The 24,855-nt window shown below is 38.8% G+C and overlaps 1 protein-coding gene across 1 annotated transcript in view; it reads right to left on the reverse strand.

Annotated features, from left to right (window-relative positions):
- Xpr1 (xenotropic and polytropic retrovirus receptor 1) overlaps positions 1 to 24,855 on the reverse strand; it is a 157,294-nt gene that overhangs the window by 59,669 nt on the left and 72,770 nt on the right. The window contains exons 4-6 of the mRNA XM_021660536.2: positions 9,394 to 9,617; positions 5,049 to 5,198; positions 4,736 to 4,819 (exon numbers count right to left, since the gene is read on the reverse strand). Of these exons, the coding sequence (XP_021516211.1) occupies positions 4,736 to 4,819; positions 5,049 to 5,198; positions 9,394 to 9,617 (458 nt within the window). The remainder of the gene's footprint in view (positions 1 to 4,735; positions 4,820 to 5,048; positions 5,199 to 9,393; positions 9,618 to 24,855) is intronic.

Consider the following 24,855-nt stretch of genomic DNA (forward strand, 5'->3'; position numbering starts at 1 on the left):
AGAGATTAGACTTAATTAGACCTTCAATCCCCTCTTCCTGAAAGAATCAAAACTCTTATTACTTGTCATAAGTGCTATCTGTATTGTCAGTTTCAGAATAAAAGTATCTATAAGGAAGATGGCAATTTACCTTTTCCTTCCTTCCTTCCTTCCTTCCTTCCTTCCTTCCTTCCTTCCTTCCTTCCTTCCTTCCTTCCTTTCTTCCTTTCCCCTCTCTCTCTCTTTCTGTTTTTCAAGACAGGGTTTCTCTGTGTAACCCTGGTTATTCTGGAACTCAGTCTGCAGGCCAGGCTGGCCTTGAACTCAAGAGATCCGCCTGCCTCTGCCTTCCAAGTGCTGAGATTAAAGGTTACACTACCATGCCTGGCCTAAATTATCTTTTTTTTTAATTTTTATTTTTTTATGTTAAGTACAGGTTATTTACTTTGTATCTCAGCTGTAGCCACCTCCCTCATTCCCTCCCAATCTCACCCTCCCTCCTTCATCTCCTTCCCACCCCTCTCTAAGTCCACTGATATGGGAGGTCTTCCTCCCCTTCCATATGACCCTAGTTTATCAGGTCTCATTAGGACTGGCTGCAAAGTCCTCCTCTGTGAACATTGCAAGGCTACATTGCAAGGCCTAGCAAGGTTACTCCTCCCTCGAGGGGGGTGTCAAAGATCCCGCCACTGAGTTCATGTCAGAGACAGTCCCTGTTCCCATTCCCTAGTACCCACTTGGATGCTGAGTTGCCATGGGCTACATCTGAGCAGGGGTCTAAGTTATATCCATGCATGGTCCTCGGTTGGAGAATCAGCCTCAGAAAAGTCCCCTGTGCCCAGATATATTTTGTCCTTGTGGTACTCCCGTCCTCTCCAGGTCTTACTAATCTACCTTCTTTCATATGATTCCATGCACTCTGCCCAAGGTTTGGTTATGAGTCTCAGCATCTGCTTTGATACACTGCTAGGTAGAGTCTTTCAGAGACCCTCTATGGTAGGCTCCTGTCCTGTTTCTTGTTTTCTCCTACTTCCAATGTCCATCCTATTTGTCTAAGTGAAGACTGAAAAAAAAGCCCATCCAGCGAAAGAGCCAGTGAATAGTGTTCATCTATGGTTTCTTTTGGTTCCTACCTTGAGCTACAGCCCTGACTACCCTCAATGACAAACTGTACCTTGAAAGTGTAAGCGAATGTCCTTATTGAATGGTGGGGCATCTTTTGGGTATATGCCTAGGGGTGGTATAGCTGGATCTTGAGGAAGCACTATTCCTAATTGTCTGAGAAAGTGCCAGATTGATTTCCAAAGTGGTTGTACAAGGTTTCATTCCCACCAGCAATGAAAGAGGGTCCCCCTTTCTCCACATCCTCTCCAGCATACATCATCTCTTGAGTTTTTGGTCTTAGCCATTCTGATGGGTGTGAGGTGAAATCTCAGGGTCTTGATTTGCATTTCCCAAATGCAAATGACTAAGGACATTGAGCATTTCTTTAAGTGTTTCTCTGCCATTCGATATTCCTTTGTTGAGAATTCTCTGTTTAGCTCTGTACCCCATTTTTAAATTGGATTATTTGGTTTGTTGGTGTTTAACTTCTTGAGTTCTTTATATATTCTGGATATTAGCCCTCTGTCAGATGTAGGGTTGGTAAAGATCTTTTCCCAGTCTGTAGGCTATTGTTCTGTTCTGATGACAGTGTCCTTTGCTTTACAGATGCTTTTCAGCTTCATGAGGTCCCATTTATTAATTGTTGATTTTAGAGCCTGTGTTGTTGGTGTTTTGTTCAGGAAGTTGTCTCCTGTGCCAATGAGTTCAAGGCTCTTCCCCACTTTTTCTTCTAACAGGTTTAGTGTGTCTGGTTTTATGTTGAGGTCTTTGATCTGCTTGGACTTTAGTTTTGTGCAGGGTGATAAGTATGGATCTATTTGCATTTTTCTACATGTAGACATCTAGTTAGACCAGCACCATTTGTTGAAGATGTCTTTTTTCCGGTGTATGGTTTTGGCTTCTTTGTCAAATATTAAGTTTCCATGTGTGTGTGGATTTATTTCTGGGTCTTCTATTTTATTCCATTGATCCACCAGTGTGTTTCTATGCCAGTACCATGCTGGTTTTATTACTGTTGCTCTATAGAAGAGCCTGAGATCTGGGAAGGAGATACCACCAGAAGATATTTTATTGTAGATGATTGTTTTAGCTATTCTGAGTTTTTTGGTTTTTTCCATATGGAACTTAGAGTTGTTCTCTCAAGGTCTGTAAAAAATTGTGTTGGTATTTTGATGGGAATTACATTGAATCTGTAGATTGCTTTTGGTAGGATAGACATTTTCACTATGTTAATCTTACCAATCCATAAGCTAGCATATCTTTCCGTCTTCTGATATCTTCTTCGATGTATTTCTTCAGAGACCTGAAGTTTTTTTCATATAGGTCTTTCACTTGCTTGGTTAGAGTTATACCCAAATATGATGAAGTACTTTTGATGTCATTTTAAAGAAGTCTTTACGTCACCCAAAGTTGCTATGACTATCCCCTAAAGTTTCTTCTAAAACTTTGTAATGTTAGGTCTACTTTAGGTCCACGTTATGTCTAGAAACGTGGTATAAAATAAAGGCTCATGTTTTCTTTTCACATAGAGAATCCAACTGCCATTTGATGAAAACATTATTCTTTCTCTGCTGGCATGCTTTATGTCTGTATTGAAAATTAGTTGTCCACATATATTTGGGTATTTTTTAGATCCTATTCTGTTCCATTGAAGTGTCTGTCTTGACTCTACCTTGATTACTGTAGCTTTAATAGGTTTTTATAGCATGTAGTAGCAATGTTTCTTTTTTCCATTTTTTAATATAATTTTTTATTTATTACAATTTATTCACTTTGTATCCCAGTTGCAGCCCCACCCTCATTCCCTCCCAATCCTGCCTTGCCTCCCTCCCTCATCTCCTCCTATGCCCTTCCATAGTCCACTGATATTGGAGGACCTTCTCCCCTTCCATCTGACCCCAGCCTATCAGGTCTCATCAGAACTGTCTTTCATAGTCTTCCTCTGTGGCCTGGTCAGGCTGCTCCCCCTCAGGGGGAGGTGATCAAAGAGCCAGCCTCTGAGTTCATGTCAGAGACAACCCCTGCTCCCCTTATTAGGGAGCCCATTTGGAGACTGAGCTGCCATAGTCTGTATCTGTGCAGGGGGTCCAGGTTATCTCCATAAATGGTCCTTGGTTGGAGTATCAGTCTCAGAAAAGACCCCTAGGCCCAGATTTTTTGGTTCTTTTGTTTTCCTTGTGGAGCTCCAGACCCTTCCAGGTCTTTCTATCTCCCCTTGTTTCATAAGATTCCCTGCACTTTGCCCAAAGTTTGGCTATAGGTGGATGCTGAGATTCATAGTGCTAATGTTTCCACCTTTTATTTGTTCCAAAGATGTACTGGCTGATCTAGGTCTTCTGCACTTCCATTCACTTTAAAACTACCTTACTGATTTACACACACACACACACCCTTATTGAGATTCTTTTAGATGGATTTTGCTGTATATCTAAAATTAAATGGCTTCCTAAAAACACTGAGCTTACCTAATATGCTCATAATTCAATACACCTTTTATTTAAGTGATCGTAGTTTATTCGGCCATGTTCTGTAACTTCCAATGTAAAGATCTTTCACATCTTTTGCCAGAACAACCACTATACATTTCCTATTTCTGCAATGCTATTACCAGCATTACTGGGAAGGGTTTTGGCTTTTAACTGTACTCGATGTGGAGACATACACTTGATTCCTTTTAAACTGGTGCTGTACTCTATAACTGCTATCCCCAATTAGCTGTAGTGGCTAATTATATGGACCACTGGGTTTTCTACAGAGATCATCAAGTCACTGATAACAAACAACGAAATCTCCAGTAATTTTACTTCTTGCTTTCTAACCTGAATGCCTTCTATGTCTTTTTCTGACCTTATCATATTGGCTGTAATCACCAGGACAATCTTCAGAGACAGTTCTAAGACTGGATATACAATTTATTTCTGTTCTTTTAAAAAGTCTCAGTGTTTTTCTGTTAAATATGACATTAACTTTAATTTTTCATATATATCAGTTATTATACAGCTTCATTATTAATTTCAATACACCATGACCACAAAAATACTCTATGATAAAAATTCCTTTAATTTATTAAGACACGTTTTATGAGACAAAAAAATACCACTTAAATGCAATATAACTATATTTAATAAATTCTCCCATCCCCCTTTTGCAGGGGTATAACTGCTATTTTGGAAAAAGCCATACTGTAACCCAGTACATCTGAACCCCCCCATACCATGAACAAAAACAAACAAACAAACAAACAAACAAAAAACTCACCTTAGTTGATAATACCAAAAAGCAAATATATGTAAAAACAAATGGGGAGGAAGCTGAGGGGGAGCATTATGAGAGAGGAGCAAGACACTGTAATTCATTCCTATATGAAGGCTCATATCTAAGGTTTCCTTCTCTCCTTTCTTTCCCTTCTCCCCCGCCCCTTTCTTGTCCCCTTCCTTTTAAGTAACCCATCCTGGCCTTGACCTAGTGCTACTTCCATGTCCTAAAAATTATATTAAAACATGTGCCACTATGCCTGAATCCTGGTATCTTTTTTTTTTTTAATGAGTAACTACTTATACAATCTTCTAAGGTAATGACAGCAGACAACAACAATATTGTGTTAATTATTAAACATGAAAAAGGAAAGAAACCAATGAAAGCAAATGCTAACCTGAGCAGCTCCCAGAGGAGGCACACGTAATCGCTTCATAGCCTTTTGTCTGTCACCATCTTCAAGTTCATTGGTTACTACAGCCTAGAAGAATAAGTTATCAAGTTCTGTATATGTTATTTTAAATGACAGTGATACATACACATGAATATAATATTCTGATAGTCTCTTGATAAGTATACTGATAAAGAAATAAGAGCACAGGTATTCAAAAAAGCTATTTACAAAAGGAAGACAAATATGGTGAATTATTTCTTTAAAATCCATACAAGTGATATGGAGCACATATGGCAAACAAGCAGAGATGCTGTACCTCAGTCTCAGAAATGAGCTGGTTGATTTTCTTGCATGTATAAAATGGGGCCACCTCTACATGAGCCACTCGCCAATCTGCTCCACGAGATGTTTCCAGGATCTTGTCATGCTTTTTAAGAATTTTTCGAAACCCTGTAAAGTTCAGGTTCTACAGAAAGAAAAGAGAAATACAATTATCATTCCTACCATCATAAAAGATTAGAACAATGAAGCAGTAGACACCAACAGAGCTGACTGAGCAAATACTGAGAGCCCAGGAGCAGCAGTGCCTTTCTAGATGCATTCATTCACTGCCAACAGAGTAAGGATCTCTGGTTCTGGGATAATAACCCATTAGAAACACAATTCCTTTATTCTTCTTCCAAGCAAATTAATGGAAATCCTAAGCTCAGAACATTTTTATTTCCAACTTTCCACATATAAACATTTCAAAACATGTTGTTTTGCTGCTTTGGCCAAAAGAGTCTTCACAAAATGTTATGCATCATCCTGCACTGAATCCATTTCTTTCAATTCTTTGCTTTTTGGGGAATAGTAAAGAAGAGCATTTCACTCCTACAGGCATACACACCTGTGATAAAAATGGGAACATATTTAGTTCTCTTAACTTTTGTTTTCTTTTCACTCATCTCAGTTTAGGGATAGAAGTGAAAAGGAGAGAAAAAGAAGGAAGGAAGGAAGGAAGGAAGGAAGGAAGGAGGGAGGGAGGGAGGGAGGGAGGGAGGGAGGGAGGGAGGGAGGGAGGGAGGGAAGGAAGGAAGGAAGAGAAAGAAAAAGAGAGAAAAAGAAAAAGGAGGGAGGGAAAAAGAGAGAGGGAAGGAAGGAATAACAGAGGAAAGAAAAAGAAAGAGACAAGGAAGGAAGGAAGGAAGGAAGGAAGGAAGGAAGGAAGGAAGGAAGGAAGGAAGGAAGGAAGGAAGGGATCAACCACCGTACAGGCCACTTTCCTTCAATTTCTATGAAACCAAAAGACTGGTACTTCCTACACTCTGATTCACCTGTTGCTTGTCCATCATCTGAAATGGCAGGAAAACACACATTTTCAAGTCTAGATTAGATCTACAACCTGAGGTGATCTGTATTTACTAATGTAATGTATTTACATTTGTTAGAATTTATTCCTCATACCATAAGGCACGATCTTTAACTATTATTGGATACAGCATACAGTGTAATGTAGAAACAGTTATGTGTGTGTTTGCATGCAGTGTAGTATGTGTTCATGCATGTATGTGGATACAGAGTGGCTGTCGGAACCTGAACTTCAGTATCATATTCTATAGCTCTCCACTTTTTCTTTTCTCTTCTTTTCTTTTCAGACAGGATCTTTCACTGAACTGGAGCTCACCAATTTGGCCAGACTGGCTAGCCACTAAGCTCCAGGGACCCTCTTGTCTTCATCCCCAGACCTGGGATTATAAGCCAGTGTAGCCATTCTGGCCTTTTTACTTTAGTGTTAGGAATCTTAAATCAGCTCTTCATGCTTTCATGAAAAGCACTCTCTCCAACCCTCGACATGGCTTCTTAATTTTCCTTTCTTCCTTATTTCAAAACAAATATATTCTCGAGGTTGAAGAGATTGCTCAGCAGTTAAATATATGTGGTGTTCTTGTAGAGGACTGGATTCAGTTCCCAGCACCTACATCAGATACTCACAACTGCCTGTATCTCCAGTTCTGGGGATCTGATGCCCTCTTGGGTCTCCACGGGCACTGCATGCATGTAGCATGTATACAGATAACCAGGTACACAAACATATACAAAAATAAACTAGAAAAATTAAAACAAATATATTCTTACAGAATCAATAAACTGACTTAAAAAAGATGCATTTGTTTGTATTTATTCAGTCTGCCTGCACATATGTAAATGCTCAGTGCACTTCTCTGGTGCCCTCAAAGGCAATTAGGTCTCTCTCGAAGAGCAACCCGTGCTCCTATGCATTGGGCCACCTTTCCAGCTCCAGATCAGAACTTTTATAATTATTGTTGGGGCTGGAGAAATGGTTCAGCAGTTAAGAGCTCTTGTTCTTGCAGAAGACCTGAGCTGGATCCCTAACACCTACATGGTGGCTTACAAATGTCTGTAACTCCAGTTCCAGGGGATTCAAAGTAGTGTTTTGTTCTTGGCTTGCTTGTTTGTTTCTCTGAATAATTGTCCAGCACAAAGGTTGATGGAAATACAGATATTTCCTATTACTTTTTTAAAATTTATTTTTATGATTTTGTTTATGTGTCTGTGTAACTATATGTCACACATGTACAGGTGCCTGTGGAGGCCAGAAGAGGACAATAAATCCCAGGAACTATAGCTGTAAACCTCCTGATGTGGCTACCAGGAAATGAACTCTAGAACTAGAGTTCCCTAGAAGAGCAGCAAGTACTCTTATCAAGTGAGCTATCTCTCCAACTCATAAGGTTACTATTAAATTTAAAGTGGGTGGAAAAGCATTACATTTCTTTTAAAAATTTATTGATATGAATTTTTAAAAACTAAAATATAAAGCTATGGGAAAAAAGTCACAATAGGGGCCTAGATGTGTGATTAATTAACCTGGCACTCAGGAGATCAAGGTATGAGGACTTCAAGTTTCAGATCAGCCTGCGGTATATAACAAAAACAAAGGAATTTATCATTCATTTCTCTCAGATTATTTCTTTTCTGCTGAATTATTTCTCAATTGATTTCTTTTTAAATGATAAAACATTAAATCATCAAAAACTTAGGAAGCTGATGGGAAAAGTAAACATATTAACAACTTATATAATTGTAAATATGGATTTCAAGTACTTTGTATTTAAAAATCCCAACACTTGCCTGGCAGCTGTAGGCACATGCCTTTAATCCCAGCATTTAGGGGGCAGAGGCAGACAGATTTTTGTTTGAAACCAGCCTGGTCTACAGAGTTAGTTCCAGGACAGCCTAGACTATACAGAGAAACCCTGTCTTGAAAAAAAAGAAAAAGAAAAAATGAAAAACTATAGAGAAAACCTTTTTATTTCTTATTTTGAGGCAGTCTTAAATCCTGCACAAGCTGCTTTCAGCTCTCGTGTGGCTGAGGATGACCTTGAACATTAGTCTTGCTTGCCTTCACCTATGTGGTGCTAGGATTATAGGTATGTGCCACCACTCTCGGCTTAATGTAGACTGAACCAGTCACAGCAGGTAAAACTTTTGCTGCAGAACTTTTACGTTTTAGATGTTCTGCTAGCCTACAATGTGCTAACCATTCACTGTAAGTTATAATCAAAGGATAAAATGCAAAGTAGTATATCAGACCCAGATGTAAATGTTTATTATTGAACAAAACCTATTTTGCAATTATATCAAATTACAAATGCACAAATTAGGGTTTATTTTAGCATATATGGATCTTCAAATTTTTCATACAGGGTTTAAAAATATTGATTGAAACATTATTATATGTGAAGCCTAGATTTTCAGCCTTCACATATCTAGCATGATCTAATTTTTTTAATATGGTTACTTTGTAGCCCATGAATAATAAAATTGGAATTCTTTTAGTGGCAAGCTAGAAGTTAAGCTTTTTTGTTTTATTATGGTGAGCTACAAAAAATTTTACCTGTCTAGTTGCTTTTCTTTTGTTTTATTAATGCCCGCTATAGAAATATCCAATGCTTTTCTAAAATTTAGCTTTTGGTTAGGAATATAAAGATTCACATAACGGCCATTTTGTCAGATATTTACTCTTATTCACCACTGTAAGAGTTTAAATAAAAACAAACTGCTAGCATCTTGAGTCAAAAGATACCCCTAAATACTGCATGAATTGTATTTTAAGTGGGGGTATATGTATGCGGAGGCTGGAAATGGATTTCAGTGTCCTCACTTGCTAGCTGCTTTATATGACTGAGGCAGTCAGTCTTGCTGAGCCTAGAGCTCTTTGCTTCTACCAGTCTAGCTGGCCATATTCTCTGAGGAATCCCTGTCTGCCTTCTGTCTGCAGGAAATACAGGTGGCTGCCATGCCTGCCTGGCTTGTATGTGGTCTCTGGGAACCTGAACTTTGGTGTGCAGATTTGAATGACAAGTGCTGTATCTACTAAGCTACCTCCTCAGCCCTATAAAAGATGTGCTGCATACACACATACAGACACACACAGACACACATACACACACAAAACACACTCCTTAAAAAACAAAAGATGTTAATAGTTTTAATCCTTCTACTACATGGCTTTTTGAACAAAAGACATCTAAATTCCAACAAGAACCCTAAGAATAAAGATGATTTCACCCTTTAGGGGATACAGGCTATACCAAGGTAAGTCTAGTTACTGGAATTTATTTTAATATGACATTCTCTAGGGTAAGACTAAGTACCTGATAGTTCTGCAGCAGGATGAGACTGAGGTAGAACTCGCTGAAGGCCAGCTTAAGGTCTTTAATATTCCTATGTTGGACCCGCTCCTCATGGGACAGATGGAACACTGGCTTTCTGCGTTGTCGCAATGTAGTGACCCCGGTACTTTCTTTCTGCGCATCCAGTGATGACTGAAGCTCATTCTGAAGTGTAGCAAACCTGCGCTGAGCCTCCGCCAACTTCTCTATAAGGAAAGAGCATTGTTCAATCTGGTTAGAGATATACATGTAAGCAAAACACCCATACATAATCTAAAAATAAAATAAAATGTACTCATCTACTAATCTTGTATTAAAAAGGTGATAAACACTCGATTTTGAATCATTTTTATTTTACTGAATTCTAATTTTTCTTAATTATGCTAATTTTCTTTCCTGGAATTTCTAGGGAAAGTATTCCATATGATATGTAGAATTAGATAAAACATTTGGCACAGAGTTCATGCATTCTACCTCATACTTTCCTCCCTGCAAAACTGTTACTGCACTCTTTTTTTACATAATAAGAAAATGCAGAGTCTCTAAGAGCAGAAATGTAAAACAGTACAACTATTATGAAAACTATTTTGGAAAACAGTTTGGAGTTCTCAAAAAGTTAAATATGGAATTTCCCATATGATTGACAACAGCCATCCCAGGTATATACCTAAGAGAAAACTGAACATAAGACACACACACAAAACCTTGAATACCTACATGAACCCGTCCTCTTATCAGCCAAATGTCCATCAAGTGATGAATGGATAAGAAAGTGGTGTGCTGTATACACAAACATATATACAAAATGGAGGATCAGCCATGCAGACTCCATGTGAACTGCCCAGATTAGGGAAACCCACAGAGATGAAAGTAGATTAGCAGCAGAGAAAAGGCTGTAGAGTGACACTAGCGGGAATAAGGGGTAGTATGTCTTTAAAGGATGGAAAGAATGTTTTAGAATTAGACAGGAACGATTGTGCACTATTGTGACTATATTTAATATTACACATTCTAAAAGAGTAAATGTTGGGGCTAGCGACATAGCCAATTAGTAAAGTGCCTACCTGCATGCATGACACCCTGGGATTTATCCCCAGAACACACACACATACATTTTTGTGTTATGAATTTTATTTTTTAAAAGCTATGTAAGATGTTTCTGAAGGTCCAGAAAAAGAGCTGCAAGCCTGTTATCTGAGTTCAATCCCTAAGATCCACATGGTGGAACAAAAAAATCAACTCCCCCAAGTTATCCTCTCACCTCAAAACACACAGAGGCACTCACAGACACATTAAATAAATGCAGTTTTGTTTTTTAATTGTGCCTGGTTCCACAACTTCATACCAAACAAGGATTAGAATTAGAGCTTTAGGCTATGACTGCCATGTTTCCCACTGTACCTCATCACTTCTCTAAGCAAGTGTTCCACAAACAGATTAAAACTAATACATTATGTGTCAAAAACTAGCCTATTTCTGGAGAGATGCAGTTTTTTTAGACATATACAGCTGTACCTCAGTTCTACAAGGACTGGTCTATGACCCCAAATCTGCATGTGTTTCTTTAAGATGGAGAAACACTTGCATGTGACATACACAAATCCCCATATACTTTAAGGTACCTTTAAGTTACTTATATTTATACAGCCTTTAAGCTGTGGGTCACAATCAGATGGTATTGCATAGTTGAATACGGGGTCTTCAAAAGATCTGGCCACAGTAAAAGCTTTCTGAACACTTAATGACCAAAGTTTAAATCAAAACCAAGCAAGACACGAACCAGGAGCTAGTTTTTGATAGTGCCCATTCAGGGTGCACTGCACACTTCATTTGACTACCCTATGTTATGAAACACAGTGCTTTTTCTGTGTATACAAGTTTCCTGCTCTTTAGAATCACAATGGTTCAACTGCAGAAAAGACTTTCAGCATTTCCCTACTGCCATTCCTCTAAGGATCGTGTAAGTATCAAATGAGGATATCTCTAGGTTGCAGTGTTAGCATGCTTTATCTTAAAAGTTGCTGTTACCTCCTTCTTTCATAGAAACACGTGTGTAGCCACAGAAAGTAAAGACAGAAGTCCTTTACTATTTCTTCGCTATCATTGATGATCATCAAGTTTTAAAAATGTTTTTATTATTTGAAATTAAAATACAATTACATCATTTCCCCTTCCTTTTCTTCCCTCCAACTCTTCCCATACATATCCTATTCTATCTAAAATTCATAACCTCTATTTCTTTGTTGATACCTGTCTACCTATCTTCCTAAACATAAATACAACCTGCTCATCACAAATATTATTTCCTAAAGCTAGGGTTCAATGTGTATGTGAACATCACTTTAAAATTTTTATAATACTGTGAGTGTGTATGATTTGTGTATGAGCATGTGTGGGGATGGGTATGTGCCATAGTACGTGTGTAGAGGTCAGAAAAAACTCTGTGGTGTTGGTTCTCTCTTCCAAATCTATGTTGGTTGTAATAATCAAACTCAGGTCATTAGGCTTGCATTGTCAAGTGAAAAGTGCTGAGGCACCTCGGCAGCCTCATAAACATCAGCATTAAAAAATTAAACATGAAATTATGTTATACATTAAAGCTAGTATTTATTTGAGAAATATATACGTATTTTTGCAGGGGGTGAGGGGAGGTTCAAGACAGGTTTTCTCTGCATAGCATTGGCTGTCCTGGACTCGCTTTGTAGACCAGGCTGGCCTTGAACACACAGTGATCCACCTGCCTCTGCCTCCTAGTATTTTGGTGTTGGGATTACAGGCATGAGCGACTGTACCCCATTTAGTAACTCAGTTTTATACCTTTGCTTGAAACTTTTTCTAAACAGTTAATAAATAGAAGAATTTTTGAAATTGCCCCTAAAAACTACCGTTTTTATTACAAATTTAAAGTGAAGCAAGGATTCTCATTGTTGACAATTATAAAATCACTACAAATTGTTATTAAAGACAATTATAAACTATTGACAAGCTCTGGGAAAATTTAAAGCTGCTCTATTTCCTACACTATCAAAAAATGAGCCAAGATTCAATTATTTATATGAAGGTAAATAAGCACATCTGTCTTGCTGGTATGCAAATTTGGGTTCATCCTTAAGAAATGGTAAGATAAATCAACATTTTGTTTTAAAATGTATTTATTATATATTATCAGTAAATGTGTGTTCTATCATTCTATTTTACATACTCTAGGTCAAGTAAAACTTTGGAAGGTAAAAAGTCATCACAAGTAGAAAAGCTTAAGTCCTGACTTAGAGAATAGTTAGATGAAAAACCGTATGTACATATTCAGCATAAATCAAATTTTCTGATGAACAAAATCAGGATTGGGTCTATGCTAAGACTAGATCTCCACACACACACACACACACATACACACACACACAAAATTTGCCACAGTAGGGATGGAATCTAGTCTCTTACATGCTATTCAAGTACTCTACCACTGCGCTATGCCCTTTGCTTTCTTGACTTTTTCTAAAAATATTGAATTCATAGATACAGATACAATTGGTATAGAAGGTCAATTTAAAATAACTGTAACTTATAACCCACATCAAAATTTAGTATATGGAATTAGGCAGGTTTGTGTTAAAAATCTTTGCTATTAACTCTTACAATTTTAGTTGTAGTGGAAGTTTTGGTTGTGTTGTATGGATAAGTTTTTGTTGTAGTTCCAAGTGTGGGATGCAGGAATGCTTTGCCCATAGCAGATAGCAGCCTCCAGATAGGGCATGTAATCCTTGTCAACAGCAAACTGTCTTGTGAGGGGGCATTATTTTGGCCAGCTGAAAAACATCCTTGTGTGGACATTAAAAAGGATAAATAGAAGCCCACAGAGAAAGAGAGACTGATTTTTGCTTCGCAACATCTCTTCAATACACTGCTTCTCTCTATTCTGCTTCGCTTCTAAAGAGAAAAGCTCAGGAGAACTCTGTGCTTGCTTCTGCTGAATCATGCCATTTCTGCTGAATCCTGCTCTGTTGCTGGACCTTGTTGCTGCTTTTGCTGTTGCTGGATTGCTGGCCTGCTGTTTGACTGGACTGCTGGTACCCTGATAATGAAGAGTGGACTCAAACCAAGGAACTACTTCTAAAAAGGTGCACATCCCCTGTTCCTATTAACCTTTTTTCTCTCCTACCTGATGTTGGGGTGTTGGATGGGACTGGGGTGGAGAAAGGAGATTGAGACATAGGAACCCCAAATAAAGAAGGTTTAAAAAAGTCAAAGCCTACATTTAGTTGAGTTTATTTCAACTCTTGTAAGCCTTTCATAGGTGAAATAAAGATAAACAACTCTCCTAAAAAGTACTTTGTGTGGAGCAAGAAAATGGCTGCTTGATTCTAGCCTGCTTGGAATGAAGCACAGTGTGCTTAGCATGACATGGTGATTTTTCACCCCTGGACCACAGGTGTTCTTTGTTCTTTAGATGTGTGCTCAACCGTTTAGATTTGGCAGGTATGGCATGAGAACTTGCTTCCCGCTTACCTGAGTACTTTCCTCCCGCTTTGAGAATATCCTGCTTTGTGACTTTCACTGAAATTAGTTCCTGAAGCTAATCCCCCCCCCCGAATTGTCCATTCTTACACCTTATAAGCTGTGACCTAAAGATCATTAAATGAGACTTAATCAGAATACTGTCTTGTCTACATTCTTCACATCTTTTGTTCCACCCCATTCTCACCCCCTCTCTTAGGGTCTCGTTCAGCTGACTTGCGGGATGGGTCAATACTTGTAAGGATCAAGGGAAGCATAAAAATGCCATGGGGCATAGTTAACACTTAGTAAATAATGATGGTAATTAGACAGTAATAATAAAAGAATTATCTACCAACTATACTCCTGAGTTCTATCCTTTGCTGCCGAGGCTGCTACACATGCTGCAGTGTAGTATTTAGTGTTTTTATATTCTTTGGCACTGCTGCTTCCTTTATAATTTACATGACTCTCTTTCTCATGTAAATCTCTTTTTTAGTTATTTCTACTAAGTGCTTCCAAGATTCATCTCTATCTTTAATTGCCTGACTTTCATTTTCTCATGTCTGATAATTTATTTTCATGTATGTCTTATGATTTTAAGCTACATTCAAAACTAAAAAAAGTTTCACTACTCTTATCAAATTAACTTAATCCATCCTTATAGTTTCCTTTATCTGGGATCTGCTTACAGATCTCAGAGGTCACTCTCTCCATCTCTAAAGCCAACTACATTCTCTCCCAGGCGATCCTCCTCCCCCCAAAAAAATCCTTTCACTAAAGCAGCTAGGAAGTAAGTCACTGAAGAAAGCTGTATCCTTGAAGAGCTAAGTCTGCTCTCCATCGTAGAATAGGCCTAGTCATAAGAGATGTAGCCATCACGGTTCTCTGATTTCAGTGGCAACAAAAAGACCCTGGAACAGAAGGGCCAGATGGTAACATTTTATGATAAGCATGCCCAAAACAAAGTGGGCATGCTTATCATAAAAGGCAACCAAGTGAATCACTAACTACAATAGTAGAGCCCACAAGCTTTTTAGCTGTGGTTCATTGTCAAAGATTTTCTTAGGAATGACACAAATGGGCAAACTATTAGGATACTGCTTCATCAGTGCACAATCTAGTGGCAGACAGCTGAGTTTAGTCAACTGAGCATATTTTCAGACCTAGAATTAATTCACAAATAAGACCCCTTACTGAAATACAGCAGGTTGCCCACTATGGCCCCACCCACTGGATTATACTGTAAATCTTTTCCCAATCTTTCCTCACAGGGCCTAGTGGCCATATTCTAGGGTGACTGTGCCTTGTGGAAAGAAAACTTCTAGACATTTCTAGAATTGCCAGGAACTGGCTTTTGTACAGGTTTTGCATAAAATCACTACCATAAAGCTTGGTGTAGCTGGGTTCTTTGCCAGTGTAGCTCAGGACTTATAGTTTGGGTTCTTCTTTCCCATTCACTGGGACGTAGCTGAATTTAATCCTTTGCAGTTGAAAGACTGAGATCTCCATTTCTCTGCTGAACGTCACCGGGGAGTCACATCACTCACTCTTACCTCTCTACATCTTCAAAGTCACCAATGGACTCTCACATCAAACCCCTTCTCCAATTTGTTTTTTCTAGGGTTAGCTTAGTCCCTTTTAAGGATTCACTGAACCTGGCTGGACTATAACCTGGGGTAACTGCCATTACTGAAAAACAATTGATTTAGAACCTTAATTATTCCGGGGGGGGGGGGGGGGAGGGACTCTTAAAGCAGAAATTCTGTGTTTGAAGGCTATCCTAGAAATATGCCTACGATAACAACAAGCTGACACAAATTTCCAGAATCTCCAAACACTACTGTGGTTTAACAGTCAAACTAATTGTAGATGTTCAAACTATCAAGTCCTTATCCAGGATCGGATCCCAGTAGACAGTTGGTCTATTGACTCAGCCTATGGTAATTTTCTCAGTTCCAAAATGGGTAACTGGAATAGACAGGATTTCCATACTGATTGTGATACAGAAATAAGAACAATGTGGTATAAAGTAAGTGTAAGTTCCTGTAACTTCCCAGTATCACAATAAAACTTTACAGGTGTCCCCACCAGCTGAAAGACAAAGGAATGATGATGCCTATGCACACTGTCACTTAATGTAATGCTTTACCTTACAGAGAACTGTGTAACTCTTGGGAAAAAGACGTTACTTTTCATTTAACCAAGTCTTCTTTACCATAGCAGTGGCTCTTCCAGATACAGTATCTTCGTTGGAGCAAATCATACAGCACCTGTTATGCACCTGAACACTTAATAATTCAAGTATTCAACTACAATCTTGGCAATGCAGCTACTCACCAGGTAGAGACCACTCTTGACCCTTAGATATGGCCCCACTATCAAATGGAACTGCACAGACACTTAGGAGTAGGTTGATTGCATTCCTAAGTTTCCAGTAACATTGAAGATCAATTAAACCACCTCTGTATCAGCAACCAGCTAATAGGAATTAATAGACATTTACTCCAATGAGCTTAACTAGGCTTTACTAGAACAGCAAAGCAATTACATTGTTATACAATTAAAAAATAATTCTTAGTCAGGAGAGCTGTCCCTGGGGTCATGAGAGTAGGTGAGCTGGCCCTGTCTCTTGTAAGCTGGACCACTTGGGAGAATAGGTCCTTCACTTCTCCTGGAAAACACAGCAGTGCTGGCCCTGTTTGAGGGAGTATGGGTGAGCCAGCCCTGAAGATGAGAGCTAGGCAGACCTGGCTTCATTCCTCACTACTCATCTGCCATTCCTCTGAGTATGCCCTAGGTGGCATGGGTGTGATGCTGTCCCCCTCTCTCCCTCACTACCTCTGGTAGCTGAGAAAGCTAGCCCTAAGAATATGAGAGTGGGATAGCCCTTCCCCGTTACGGGCCGTAGCACTTGGGAGAGCTGGCCCTGTACCTCACCTGGGTAACACTGTGGAGCTGGCCCTGACCGCAAAGGCATGGGTAAACCAGTACCTTGGGTGGGAGAGGAGAGCTGGCCCAGCCCCACACAGGCTGCAGCACTTGGGAGAGGAAAGTGGGCCACACTCTTCCACTGGGCAGCACAGTGGAGCTGGCTCTGAAGGTGTGGGTATATGTGAGCTGGACTAAGGGCATAAGAGCAGGAGAGCTGACCTTACCTCCTGCTGACGGTGTCATTGGGTGGCCTAGCCAAAGCAGTGCTAGAGAGCTCACCCTGGTGGTGCACGTAAGGTAGAGCTGGTGGGCTGACCAGCTCAGCTACTACCCAGGCCCAGATCCAGAGCTCTGAGATGGCCCACCCTAAAATCTACATCACCTGCAAAGAGTTGGGATGTGTGAAAGGGCTAGTTCTGCTGTTCCAAATCTACAGGATCTCCATGACACAGGGCAAAACAGGGTAACTGGGAGGAGTCCGATGAGGATCCAATATTGATGGTGTCACAGAAACCAGAGATCTTGAACCAGAGCAATGACTCATTACAATGAACATTTGCAAGTGAAGATGTGTGGACAGAAGGATATACTGTGGGTCACACTGGGACATACTGAGATATTTTCTGTGCTTTGTTTTTATTGTTTGATTGTGTTTTTTTTGTTTTTGTTTTTGGTTTTTTCTGGGTGGAGGTTGCTAGGTCAAAGGGAAGATATGAAGGGACAGGGAGATGAGGTCTGGGGTACATGATGTGAAACTCACAACGATCAAGAAAATGTTAAATTTTTTTAAAAAAATTCTTTACAAAATAACGCTAGTATCCTAGACTATTTTTATTGCTTACCAGTTCTATGTTTAAAAGCTCACCCTAAGAAAGGTTCTGGATTACACTGGAATCCCAAAATCCCAGTTTAGTCACCAGCCAACTAATAAAGACTTTCTATTGGCTTACCCCATGTCTGAGCGATCTTCTCTGGTCCTATCCCACGGCATTTTATCTGCTGATAGACACCTATTTTGATTGCACTTAGTGTGTAGTAACCCAATAAACATGGTATCTTTGAGTAAGCTAACTTGATTCTTTTAGGTATATATCCAGAAATACTGGACCACATGGCAGTACTAGTTTTATTTTTTTTTTCCTGATAGGTCTCAATACTAATTTCCATAATGGAGAAGCATCCTCAACAACATTTGTTATTTTCTTGATGGTATTCTGAATGAAGTAAAATGCACTCTAGATGTAGTCTTAACTTACATTTCACCAATGGCTGAAGCTGCTGAATATTTTCCTAGCAATGTTTGTACTCTCTCATTTGCTGATTTCGAGCTCAGTTGTCTTGCCCTGTTACAGACTGGGTTATTTGTTTTCCGGGTATTTCACTTTCTGAGTTTTTATATATTCTGCTGGATGCACAACTATGAAACATTCTCTCCTATCCTAAAGGTTGTCTTTTCACCCTGGTAATTGTTTCCTTTCTTGTATAAGCCTTTTTCCATTTGTTGTAAAATTCTATTATTAATTCTTATTATCCTCAAACTCTGAAAACCTATTCAAAAAGCCTTGTCTATGCTTCTATCCTGAAGTATTTCCACTATATTTCTTTCTGCTAGAAATTTCAGTTTCAGGTCTTACATTGAGATCTTTGACCCATTTTGAACAGATTTATATATACATACACATAAATATATTTATATATGAAAGTATAAATAGGGATCCAGTTTAAAATCTACTATATATAGATTGCAGTTTTCTACACATCACTTGCTGAAGAGTCTTTTTCCCAAAGTCTGTTTTGGCAGTTTTATAGAGATTCACATGCTTTGTACCTGCCTGAGATTAATTCTAGTTAGACTAAAATGCTCAATCCCCATCCCGAAAGGCAAAGAAGAAGGACATCAGAAAAAGAAAACAGGAAACAAGCTAGAAACCCACCACGGAGGGCCTCTGAAAAGCTATGCCCTGCAGACTATCAAAGCAGATGCTGAGACTTATGGCCAACTGTTGGGCAGTGTGCATGGAATCTTATGTAAGAAGTGGGAAGTAGTAAGATCTGGAGAGGACAGGAACCCCACAAGGAGAGCAACAGAACCAGAAATTTGAACACAGGGGTCTTCCCAGAGACTCATACTCCAACCAAGCACCATGCATGGAGATAACCTAGAACCCCCGCACAGATATAGCCCATGGCAGTTTAGTGTCCAAGTGGGTTCCATAGTAATGGGAAGAGGGACTGCCTCTGACATAATCTGATTGGCCTGCTCTTTGATCACCTCCCCCTGAGGGGGGAGCAGCCTTACCAGGCCACAGAAGATGACAATGAAGCCACTCCTGATGAGATCTGATAGACTAAGATCAGAAGGAAGGAGAGGAGGACCTCCTCTATCAGTGGACTTGGGGAGGGGCATGCATGAAGAAGGGGGAGGGAAGGAGGAACCGGAAGGGGAGGAGGGACAGGCTTATGGGGGATAAATAATAAATAAATAAATAAATAAAGATGAATAAAAAAGTGAATAAAGTGTAATTAATAAAAATAAATAAAGCCTAAAATAAAAAAAAGATCATTTGTTTAAATGCCTGTTTTGTGTTACTACCATGCTGTTTTTGTTATACTGTGGCTAAATGGTATAGTTTGAGCAAGTATTATGATACCTCTAATACTGCTCTTTTTGTTTGGATGGCTTTGTCTACTGGGGTCTTTTGTGTTTCACATGAATGTTATGATTGTTGTTTTGTTTTTTTTTTCTGTTTCTTTGGAGAATGACAATAGAGTGTGGATGGCATTATATTGGAGCTAAAGATTACTTTGGGGAGTATGATCTGCTTATAACAGTAATAATTCTGCTAATTCATGAACATAAAGATTCCTATCTTTTAATGTTCTTTCTTCAGTGTGTCAAAGTTTTCACTGACATCCTTAGCTTCACTGGTTAGGTTTATGCCAGTGATGTTCTTATATTCATATCCATTCTTCTCCCATGGTTTCTAAGTTGAGGTAATTGTGAATGGGACAATATTCCCAAGTTCCTTTTTAAGCAATTTCACTACTGGCAGCTACTAATTCTTTAATATTTTATTTTGTATCTTGCTATTTTGTTGTATTTATCAAATCAAGAATTCTGGTAAAGTGTTTAAAGTCTTTCCAGTATAGAATTATATCATCTACAAACAAGGACAACTTGACTTTTCCCTTTGCATTCTTTTTCCTTTCTCTTGCCTTAAAGGTCTGGCTAAGATTCCAAGCACCACACTGACAATGTGTCACTAAGAGTGACAATGGGAGATGCCCACTTCTCATTTTATAGGAAATGCTTCAGTTTGTCCCTATTTATTATACTGGTTATGTATAGGTCTGTCATATTCCACCTTCATTATGTTTAAGTGTGATCCTTCTATTGCTAGTTTGTTTATTGAGGGCTTTTTTAAGAAAGGGGTATTGAATTTTATCACAGAATTTTTTTTCTACATTTATTGAAATGATCACGTGACTTGGGGCCCTTGATTCTATTTATGTGCTTTATTACAGTCATTGATTTGCATGTGTTGAAACATCTTTGCATTCCTGGAATGAAACTAAGTTGATCCTGTATCGACTTTTTAGTATACTGTTGAATTTGGCTTGCAAGTATTTTATTGAGGATGCTTGCATTTACATTCATCTTAGAAACTGGGACCCTTCATTTTTGATACTCCCTTTTTTCCTCACGGTTTTTCAATTATGCAAACCTTTTTCTATAAATAAAAATAAGTGTCCTTTTAAAACTAAACAAAAACATATAGTAAAAAACAAAAATGTAATTTACATCAAGTTTTCAATTGAACATGTCTTCTTACTCTTAACAAAAAAATCCTAAGAGGCCTGGAAGTTTATTGGATTATTTTATAAGCAAGTGTATATTGGCTTGGGAAGATTAAATAGTTTTTAGACTATTACAGACCTTGAAAAAAAAATTCTCAACTTCATATGGAATAACAAGAAACCCAGAATAGCTAAAACAATCCTCTACAATAAAAGATCTTCTGGAGGTATCTCCATCCCTGATCTCAGGCTGTACTATAGAGCAACATGGTACTGACCACACTGGTGGATGAATGGAATCGAATAGAAGACCCAGAAATAAACCCACACACTTATGGACACCTGATTTTTGAGAAAGAAGCCAAAACTATACACTGGAAAAAAGATAGCATCTTCAACAAATGGTGCTGGTCTAACTAGATGTCTACATGTAGAAAAATGCAAATAGATCCATACTTATCACCCTGCACAAAACTAAAGTCCAAGTGGATCAAAGTGGATAAAACCAGACACACTAAACCTGTTAAAAGGAAAAGTGGGGAAGAGCCTTAAACTCATTGGCACAAGAGACAACTTCCTGAACAGAACACCAACAACACAGGCTCTAAGATCAACAATTAATAAATGGGATCTCATAAAGCTGAAGTTTCTATAAAGCAAAGGACATGTCATCAGAACAAAATGACAGCCTACAGCCTGGGAAAGAATCTTCAAATCTTCACCAACCCTATATCAGAAAGAAGGATAATACCCAGAATACATAAAGAACTCAAGAAGTTAAACAGCAACAAATCAGGTAATCCAATTAAAAAAAAAATGGGGTACAGAGCTAAACAGAGAATTTTCAATAGAGGAATATCGAATGGCAAAGAAACACTTAAAAGAAACGCTCAATGTCCTTAGTCATCAGGAAAATTTGCTAATCAAAACGACCCTGAGATTTTACCTTATACCTATCAGAATGGCTAAGATCAAGAACTCAAGTGACAACACATGTTGGAGAAGATGTGGAGAAAGGGGAACCCTCCTCCATTGCTGGTGGGAATGTAAACTTGTATAACCACTTTGGGAATCAATCTGGAGCTTTCTTAGACAATTAGGAATAGTGCTACCTCAAGATCCAGCTATAACACTCCTAGGCATATATCCAAAAGATGCTCAAATGTACAACAAAGACATTTGCTCAACCGTGTTTGTAGCAGCTTTATTTGTAATAGCTGGAAACAACCCAGATGTCCCTCAGTTGAGGAATGGATGCAGAAATTGTGATAAATTTACACAATGGAATACTGCTCAGCAATTAAAAACAAGGAATCATGAAATTTGCAGGCAAATGGTGGTAACTAGAAAAGATCATCCTGAATGAGGTGTCTCAGAAGCAGAAAGAAAGTGGTATATACTCACTTATAAGTAGATATTAGACATATAATATAGGATAAACCTACTAAAATCTGTACACCTAAAGAGGCTAATCAAGAAGGAGGACCCTGGGTAAGATGTTCAATCCCCTCAGAAAGGCAAACAGGATAGACCTCGGAAGATGGAGAAAACAGGGAACAGGACAGGAGCCTACCTACAGAGGGCCTCTGGAAGACTCTTCCCAGAAGGGTATCGAAGCAAATGCTGAGACTTATAGCCAAACTTTGGGCAGAGTGCAGGGAATCTTATGAAAGAAGAGGGGAAGACCTGGAGGGGACAGGAGCTCCACAAGGAGAGCAACAGAACCAAAAAATCTGGGCACAGGAGTCTTTTCTGAGACTGAGACTCCAGCCAAGGACCATGCATAGAAATAACAGAACCCCTTCAACAGATGTAGCCCATGGCAGCTCAGTATCCAAGTGGGTACCCTAGTAAGGGGAAAAGTGGCTGGCTCTTTGATCACCTCCTCCTGAGGGGTGGGAGCAGCCTTACCAGGTCACAGAGGAAGACAATGTAGCCAGTCCAGATGAGACCTGATAGGCTAGGGTGAGATTGAAGGGGAAGAGAACCTCCCCTATCAGTGGCCTGGTGGAGGGGCATGGGAGAAGAGGGATGGAAGGCAGGATTGGGAGGGGATGAGAAAGGGGGCTAAATAAATTGTATAATTGAATAAATCATAATAAAACATTTAAAATCTAAACAAAAACAAAAATTAAGGTTAAAAAATTTCAAAATGTAATCAGCTGATGGAATTAGCACTTTATCTATCTATCTATCTATCTATCTATCTATCTATCTATCTATCTTTGGCTTTTTGATATGATTAAAAAAGACACAAAATTGTGAGGTATTAAAATGTTTGGATCTGAAATATATGTCAGCTAAAGACTGACCATTTGGGGGCTGGAGAAATGACTCAGGGGTTAAGAGCACTGGCTGCTCTTCCAGAGGACTTGGGTTCCCAGCACCTACATGACAGCTCACAACTGTCTGTAACTCCAGTTCCAGGGGATCCAACAGCCTCACACAGGCATACATGCAGACAAAACAAAAACACTGATTATAATAAGTAATCTGTGAGATCTAAGTAGATGAAGGTGAGCTGATAAGCTCAAATAGGTGGCGTACACTACTATAACCAGCACTGAAAAGCCCTAGCAAGGAGGAAAGACAAAGTGTCTGAGGCTAGCCTAGGCTAAACATTGAGATCTTCTCTCACTACTTACTCCAAAACTTAACTCATGTGTTACTTATGGTTTGTCTTAAGCATGAGTGTCTGAGGACTGCAGTCTATGAGACAATCTGCTGGGCAGGAAGCAGCTAAATAGGGAGGAAAGTGATACTGTCTACAATAAGTGCCAAATTCTATTTCTGCCAATCATGTCTTCATATTACTCACCACTTCCTGACCTGGCAAAAATTCAGTCAGTGGCTATCAATTTGTACTCCAATGGCCTTGCCAATATACAAGGTAAGTCATTAACTCATAGCATCCAAAAAATTTAATAATAGCCAACCCAAAATAATTTTTGAAATTTGACCTACTCACTTTTCAAATGGAATCCTGCAACCCAATATGGGTTAAAACCAATGTTCAAAACCAATTTAAGTTGGGTATAGTGGTACAGGCCTTTAATCATAGCACTGAGAACGCAGAGACAGTCAAATCTTGTGCAAGGCAAGCCTGGTCTACATAGCAAGTTCTAGGCCAGTCACATCTGCATATATAACTTGTCTTAAGAACAAAACAAAACAAAAAATACAGTTTAGTAAACTACAATTAGTAAAAATCAATCAGAAAAAGAAAAGTATAAAAACAGAATAGACTAAAAGCAGACAAAACAGATGGATTAAAAACATTTAAATTATTTAAACATTTGTATATTCACACTCATAGGTGCATTTAAGTATACAAAAAATATGAAGGTCTAGCCAAATGTGATGGCTCATGTCTTTAATCCAGCAGACAGGGATATCTCTGAGTCTACAGAGTGAGTTCCAGGACAGCCAGAGCTCCATAAAGAAATCCTTTCTCAAAAAACAATAACAAAAAAGTATGTGTATTTGCATGCTTAGTCATAAAGTAGAATTTTTTTTACTATAACTCAAAATATGTGTCGCTAAAAGTAGATATTTATTTTTCTTTGTAAACTAAGAAGCACTATCTATTCTCTGTAACACAAATTATTAATTTTGATTTGAGATCAAGGATCCCTTCTAAAAACATCACTGCAAAAGAAAAATGCTAGAAAATCTGATCTTACGTACTTTTCATTTAGAGCCTTAGCTCTTACCTAATGTCATTTTCTTAATGTAGACATACTCTTTCCAATATTCTTACTTCTGTATCATGGTAACCAAAATAGGTACCTGACAGACACAGCAGGAAAGATTTGTTCTGGCTCAAGGACTGAGATTTGAGCCCAACAGTGGGAAGGAACGGCAGAACAGTGTGAGGTGAGGCTGTTCATATCACCCAGAAATAGGCAGTGGGCTACAAGCAGGGGCCAGGATGACCATCAAATGTACACCGGCACTGGTCTGTCTCTGATGTCCATCTTCTACCTCCTGAAGGTTCCACAGCCTTTCAAAACGCACCAGCAGCCCAGGAACAAACGGTTAATCCGAGTTTGTGAGGGGCAGTTCAGATTCAAATCACAGCATCCTCCCAAAACAGTTGCCTTTTTCTCTGTCTACACTATTGGTTCTTCCGTGACCTTCTACCTTCTAACTGGAAATCACATGAGTCCTTGGGACACTGCAATTTTTTCTGCATAATTCTCTTGAAGATCTAATCATTTT

The sequence above is a fragment of the Meriones unguiculatus genome, chromosome 11, assembly GCF_030254825.1.
Source record: "Meriones unguiculatus strain TT.TT164.6M chromosome 11, Bangor_MerUng_6.1, whole genome shotgun sequence".
NCBI lineage: Eukaryota > Metazoa > Chordata > Mammalia > Rodentia > Muridae > Meriones > Meriones unguiculatus.